Source organism: Crotalus tigris, unplaced genomic scaffold, assembly GCF_016545835.1.
Source record: "Crotalus tigris isolate CLP2741 ecotype Arizona unplaced genomic scaffold, ASM1654583v1 scf7180000020347.5012614909:4044961, whole genome shotgun sequence".
In the NCBI taxonomy this organism is placed as follows: domain Eukaryota; kingdom Metazoa; phylum Chordata; class Lepidosauria; order Squamata; family Viperidae; genus Crotalus; species Crotalus tigris.
In genome coordinates this window covers 2,827,390-2,834,935 of record NW_024097978.1, presented here as the reverse complement: position 1 = coordinate 2,834,935, position 7,546 = coordinate 2,827,390, and the positions used below count along the sequence as shown (strand labels likewise).

Below are 7,546 nucleotides of genomic sequence, written 5' to 3'. Positions count from 1 at the left end.
TAATCCCTTTTCTTAACTTCCTCTGCATGTCACAAATATGAAAGCTACCACTTGGCAATAGTTATGGTGATGGGACAAGATTGAGGTCATATCAAGCAAATATGCCAGTTTACAAGCAAAATAATTTTACCATTGCTTTCAAAAAAGAGGGATTAAGGAATGGAAATGGTGCTTCTTGAGGCTGCCTCTGAGTCTGTTTAAGCTAAAAGCAAACAAAGGGTTCCAAACTCATATATTTTAAAATAAATATACCATATAGACAAGGGCTTTTCAACCAGTGGTACAGGTACCACCTGTTATGTTTTCCGTTTATTGGCAATTGACGAAGACACATGGTGAAAACAACAAGCTCTTTATTACTCTTCTCCTACAACCAAACAAACAGCAAAAGGCACGTAGGCCTTTTATAGTGCCTGAAACCCTGACAGTGTGAACCAATAGGAATTGACCATTTTCGCGCCTTGCGCATGCGCACAAGGCTGGCGCCATTCTGTCTGGTCCTGGGCAGCTTTTGGATTGCCGGTGACCAATTGCAACAATTCTGAGCCTGCTTTCAGCTCTTGCAGGCTCAGGACACAACACCCCTCCCCCCTAGATGAAACACACCTAGCTTACGCACAGGTGCATCATGCAATGCAGGGAGAGTGGAACACAGATGCATTATTCAAATGCACAGAGGGTGGAAATGCTCGGATCTGCATGCAGGCAGACACCTTTCAAAATAATTATTTAACTCAGTTAAATATATCCAAAATCAAAATAGTATATGAGACTCTCTGAGTGTTACCCCCTCATTCAGCGACCTCATAGCAAAGTTCCTTATATGTTGACAGGAACCTCACATAATCTCCTAGATGTTTATGCGGGCACTTTGCCCGCTGCTACCTTCTAGGGGCTGGTGAGGGTGCCTGGCCTACCTGCTCACCTACCAGGCTAGGCAGGCCAGGACTTTGATGCCCTGAATACCCAGGTGGCCCCGGTGAAGGTGCCTGGCCTACCTGCTCGCCTACCAGGCTAGGCAGGCCAGGACTTTGATGCCCCAAATACCCAGATGACCCTCTGAGTCTGCTGACTGCTGACTGGCTGGCTGGACCCTCTGAATCCAAGCCAGTATACCTTGGGGGGGGGTGGAAGTCCCCGAGTCCACAATGGACTTCTCTTGGGAACACTGTCCTTCGAACCCAAACAGCCTCCGCAGCTTATGAGGCCCTGTTAGGCCTGGGAACCTGTGACCCAGAATGCATATTATGGTCCTCCCCCCCCCCAGAGCAGAGCCAGGAACGGGAACGTTGCTGTCCAGTCTCCAACGCAGTTGGTCTATGTGCCTGCAAAGAACGCGGCCATCCTCCAAGGCAACTTTGTATGACAACGGCCCAGAGACCTTGCAGACCACAGCTGTGTCCCAGAGATGTCCAGGCTCATAGTTCCGTGCCCAAACTGGTTCATCCACCAGAAGTCTCCTAGGTGCCCACAGTTGTGACACATGTGAAGCCACTCGGTCTGAGTGCAACCTGTCCAGTTTGGTGATGAGGTGGCGACCCCAGCGGAATTCTGCAGGGCTCTTCCCTGTGGCCATGCAAGGTGTGGTGTGGTGTGCAAGAAGGAAATCTGCTAACCTGTGATGCCAGTTACCATAAGTCAGTTTCTTGACAGCATCCTTGGTAGTGCGCACCATTCTCTCTGCCTGTCCGTTGGAAAATGGGTGGAAGGGAGCAGAAGTCACATGCCGGATCAAGTTGGCTTGAAGAAAAGCCTGGAACTCAAAAGAGGTAGATTGAGGGCCATTATCTGAAACCAGGACATCTGGAAGCCCGTGTGATGCAAAAATTCCTCTCAACACCTGGATGTTCCTGGCAATAGTAGTGGAGGAAACAGGAACAACCTGTAGCCACTTGGAATGGTTGTCAACGATGATAAGGAAGAATTGCCCCTGAAAAGGCCCAGCATAATCTATATGCACCCGTGACCATGGGGTTTGAGTTTCCTCCCACCTATGTACTGGGGCCTGAGGCATTTCAGGCCATGACTGTTGGCACACTTGGCACCCGTGCATCTGAGCCTCGATGGCTTTATCGAGTCCAGGCCACCAAAGATGGCTGTGCACAAGTGCTTTCATCCTTACTAAACCAGGATGTCCCTCATGCAGAGAGAGCAAGATTCTAGACCTCAATGAGGCTGGGATTATTACCCTACTACTCCATAACAGGCACCCCTTGAAAGTGGAAAGTTCATGCTTCTTGTGCCAGAAGCTTTGGAACTCAGTGGACACATGTCAGGCCATCCTGACAACACCCAGGTCAGCATGCGTGTGAGCGTTGATCAGTGGCAGTTTCTGCAGCCACGTCCCTAGTATTTAGGGGAGATTCAGGGAACTCCTGAATGGAAAGAATATTAATAGCAGGGGCAGGATCTGCCTCTATCTGTTTAAGAGGTAGTCTGCTTAGGCCATCTGCATGACCCATCTTTTTTCCAGGTTTGTGAATTAGAGTGTAGTCATATGCTGACAGGAAAATGGACCATCTCAGCATACGTGGGGAAGTAATATGTGGTGTCTGTTTGTTAGTGGTAAACAAACCCAGAGAGGCTTATGGTCTGTGTAGACTGTGAAATGGCGACCATATAAGAAATCATGGAATTTCTTTATGTCAGCCACTATGGCCAAGGCTTCTCTGTCAATCTGAGCGTAATTCTGCTCTGCAGATGACAGAGTCCTTGAGTAGTAGGCCACAGGGACTTGTGTCCCATCAGCCTTCAGATGGCTAAGTACTGCTCCCACCCCATAAAGAGATGCATCGCATGTGATGCAAACAGGCAGTTGCTCATTGAAATGCGCTAAAACAGCATTTGAAGCGAGCATGGCCTTAACTTCATTGAAACTCCTGTCATGGACTTTAGTCCACTGCCATGGAGCTTGCTTGTCTAAGAGCCGGTGTAACGGCTCAGCCACTGCAGCCTTATGTGGAAGGAATGCGTGATAGAAATTTAAAAGCCCCAAGAAAGCTTGCAGCTCACTTTTGGACTTGGGCTTGGGGCCTGCTGAATTGCTTGAAGCTTGGATTCAGCAGGATAAATGCCTTGGGCATCAATCCTGAACCCTAAGAAGTCAGTGGAAGTGACTCCTACCTTGCATTTATCCTGCTTCAATTTAAGGCCTGCTTTGCGAAAATGAAGCAAGACAGCCCTTAACCTTTCTGCTAAATTTTGAGATGAGTCATTGCTCATCCCCAGCAATGAGGACGTCATTGAAGTAGGGACAGACCCCAGGAATACCACAAAGTGTGCTCTCCATGACACTTTGGAATATGCCAGGGGCTACATTTACCCCAAATTGCAGTCATTTGACTTTGAAGGCCCCCCTGTGAGTTACAATCGTCTGGGCCTCTGCAGATGCCTCATCAACAGGTAGCTGTTGATAGGCCTGTGCCAGGTCAAGTTTCGCAAAAATGTACACCCCCTTGAAGGAGGCCAGAATGTGGCTTACAACTGGCACTGGATATGGGTGCTGTTGCAACGCTTTATTCAGTGTGCACTTATAGTCTGCACATATACGGACTTCCCCATTAGCCTTTAGAGGCGTTACTATGGGGGTTTCCCATGGACTAGAATCTACAGGTTCTAAAATGCCGTGCTGGAGCAATTTGTCCAGCTCAGAATCTATCTTACTTTTGAGGGCAAAAGGCACCCTTTGGGCTTGACCCTAATGGGCGTGATAGTTGGATCTAACCATAGTGCAATGGGAGGCCCCTTGTAGGATCCTAGCTCTGAACTAAACACATCCTCAAACTCCTTGCAAAACTCTGCAAGGCCCAACATTTGCAAATTGTGCAGCCCAGTTATTTGGATTCCCAGAGCCTCGAACCAACCGAGTCCAATAAGACTCATAGGTTCACCCCCAACTACCACCACATCCAGGAAACCTTCAAAATCCTTATGCTGTACCTTGAGCATGGGCCTCCCCTTTTACACAGACCTTAGAATTTTGAAAATCAATGAGTATTAGATTCGATGGCCTGAATTTAACTCGAAGCCCACTACTATTGCAAATCCTTTTAAAGGTGTCCAGTGAAATGATCGATAGAGCGGACCCTGTGTCCAGCTCCATCAATAAGGGAACCCCTTGCAACTTCATGTTAATGCGAAGTTTTTTCTTAAGGGGCTTGTGTGTTCCTGTTGTTAGAATGCTCCTGCGCGATGCGCAGAAACCCAACGTGTTTTGGCTGGGGACCCTGGTACCTTTCTGAAGCAATTCTTCCCGAGGTTGGACCTTCTGGCAACCCAAACAGACAGAGGCTATGTGGCCTTGCCTGCCACACGCCCGGCAAATGGCGGAGCGAAACCTGCAGTCATCTCGCTTGTGGTGTCCTCTGCACCCGAAGCACTGAAGAGATGTTTGGGCGCCCCTTCAGCCTTCTTTCTGCTGGCTGGTGCAGTCTGTCCACCTCCTCTTCAGAATCTGCTTCGGATTCTTCTCGAGCGTCCTCTTGATGGATGGTAGTGGTAGCTGGAGGGTTCCTGGCGAGCCGCAAAGCCTTCACAGCACCGCCTGCTGCTTCTTCAGCTGCCACCTCTCTTAACGCGTCTTGGAAGGAGACATCTTCTTTTGCAAGATCTTTTGTTGTAGGTCTCTGCTTCTTAAGCCACACATGAAGCGATCACACAGCCTCTCTTCCAGATCCTTGAACTCACAAGGCCTTTTTTAAAAAATATTTTTTATTTTTAAACCAACAAAACAAAACAAAACACAACATACATACATACACAATATATACTCCTCCCCCTTTTTTTAACAGCAATTATGTAATGGTAATCTTCTATTATTTACATTTCTCCCCCTTCTTCTTTAGAATATTTATCCTTATTGCCCCATTGTTTCTTATTTACATTTTTCTTCCTTCATACTCTACTTCTTACTAAGAATAATTCATATTATTATTATACATTATTATACACATATTTTCACTTTTGACCTTTCCATATTTATTCTCCTCTATTATTTCTAGTCTCCCACCAGTCATACCACTTGTTCCATGTTAGATAGTACTCTTCCTTTTCTTTTATCTCTTTTGTTAATTTGTCCATCTCAGCACAGTCCAGGATTTTTCTTATCACTTCTTCCTCTGATGGTATATTCTCATTTTTCCAGCACTGTGCATATGCTATTCTTGCCGCTGTTATTATATGTAAAATTAAGTACCATATTTCTTTATTATATTTTCTGTTTAAAATACCCAGCAAAAAGATCTCTGGTTTCCAGTCTATGGGTTGGTCTATTATTTCTTCGATCCATCTTCTTATTGTAGTCCAATATTTTTTCGCAACTGGGCATGTCCACCATAGATGATAATATGTTCCGTGTACTTTTTTACATTTCCAGCATGTTGGCAAATTGTTCTGGAACATCTTGGCAAGCTTTGCTGGTAGAAGATACCTGGCCGCTTGTCTTAAGGTAGCAATAAAGTCCGCAGCAGATTCACCTGGCCTCTGGTCTATCTGCTTGAACGCGTGCCTCCAAGCGATCACAGATAATTTCAGATGGAAATGTTCCTTCAATATTTTCTTCAAGTTAGCATACGATACTGACTCCAGAAGTGCAGGGGCCACCAGATTTTCTGCGATGTCAAAAGCTTCCTGTCCACAGGCACACAAAAGAGTTGCTGCCTTCAGGCCGTCTTCTCTTATTTGATTTACTCTAAAGTAGTTCTCCACCCATGCTACGTATGAATTCCATCTCTCTGGGTGGGAGACATCAAAATCAGTCAAACAGCCAATCTTCGACATCGTAAGCTTGACGGTCTTCGCTAATTGCCTCCTCTGCAAGCTAAGATTTGGGAAAGGGTCCTTTTGCCGAGCTCACCTCCAGCAACGCTGTATTGGTAGGCTGAGTCGCGAATGCAGGACGCCGTCTTCCTGATTATCAGGACTTCCTTGGTGAGTCCTAATCCTTTTCCTTGCTTGCAGGGATCCCACCTTCATCGTCAGTGTTATGTTTTCCATTCATTGGCAATTGACGAAGACACATGGTGAAAACAACAAGCTCTTTATTACTCTTCTCCTACAACCAAGCAAACAGCAAAAGGCACGCAGGCCTTTTATAGTGCCTGAAACCCTGACAGTGTGAACCAATAGGAATTGACCATTTTCGTGCCTTGCGCATGCGCGCAAGGCTGGCGCCACTCTGTCTGGTCCCAGGCAGCTTTTGGATTGCCCGGGACCAATTGCAACAATTCTGAGCCTGCTTTCAGCTCTTGCAGGCTCAGGACACAACACCAGCTATGGTACATTGGCATCTGGCATCATGACCATCCTAAAATAGTGGTAGCAGGGGAGGGGAATGAGCTGAACCGGTGGCAGCACCGCACAAGCCTGAGCGAGAGATGGCTGCAGCTGCAGGGCTGTCAGGGCTCAGCGGAAGTGCCAGGATCAGTGCTTCTTTCCAGCTGATTGGTGCTTCTTCACGGCTGTCAGGGCTCAGTGGAAGTGCCAGGATCAGCACCAGGCTCCAGCTGGAGCTCGGCGCTGATCCTGTTGCTTCCGCTGAGCCCAGAAGAAGCACCAATCAGCTGGAATGTTGCAGCATCTCCAGGTCTTGTGATTTACATTCAGATGCTTGGCAACTGATTCATATTTATAACGGTCACAGTGTCCCAGGGTCATGTGAAGTGACCAAAATCTGCTGCAACCACCCAGCAGATGGGGGGAATAAAAACCAAACACCCCCCACCCCACCCCCACTGCCAATCCTCAACAGAAATGCTCACAACAATGAAAACCTCGGACAGAAGGAAGAACGCCACCGGGTGGGCAGGCAGGTGTCTTGCTCAGCTGTGGCTTGGGGCACTCTTTCGGTGCCATTGTAACTTCAAACAGTCACTAAACAAACTGTTGTAAGTCAAGGACTACCTGTATTTTATCACTTTTTTCCTTTTTTTGTGGGGGGTCATCAAGTTTTTGATACCTTGCTAGGTGACTGGTGGCACTCGGATATTGCCATATCCTAAAAGTGGTACAATGGGTGAAAAAGTTGAAAAGCCCTGATATAGACTAAGCGCCTCAAATGCATCTTAATTAACTCTATGCAGTATCCCCAAATAAATTAAAATTCAGACAAAGAATCTTTCAATACTTTTTTTGCTAAGTAAAAAACAGTATTTCTTGCTTACTTTTTATCCACAGGTAGAGGTGCAGTACAAAAGTGCCCAATAATAGGTGGCTCATCTTTCTTCCTTTTCCAGAACTTGTGATGGTGCTGCAACATCACACTTTCTATCTGGCATAGTGGAGCAGAATGGATCAGCAAGCCTTTGCCCAGCATTTGCTGCTTGGGTCTGTGAAGCCCAACAGAATATAAAGTGTGAGAAGAGGAATCAAAATTTTATTGACTTTTTGTAGGAACATAAATGGATTGTAGTTAAGCTGCAGAATGAGCTCCAAATCACTCTTAATGCAAGCCAGGCCATTTTCCATGAAGATCCAAAGGAAATTCTATGCTCTCTGCAACACCTTTATTTTGTACATATTAGCTGAAGTGCAAGAGGAGAGAAAATCA

General features: G+C 46.5%; 1 protein-coding gene across 2 annotated transcripts in view; it reads right to left on the bottom strand.

The window, feature by feature from the left end:
• PLA1A (phospholipase A1 member A) overlaps positions 1 to 7,546 on the bottom strand; it is a 51,889-nt gene that overhangs the window by 2,125 nt on the left and 42,218 nt on the right. For both annotated transcript variants that reach the window (XM_039366632.1, XM_039366633.1), the window contains exon 10: positions 7,161 to 7,325. In XM_039366632.1, coding sequence (XP_039222566.1) covers positions 7,161 to 7,325 — 165 coding nt within the window. The remainder of the gene's footprint in view (positions 1 to 7,160; positions 7,326 to 7,546) is intronic.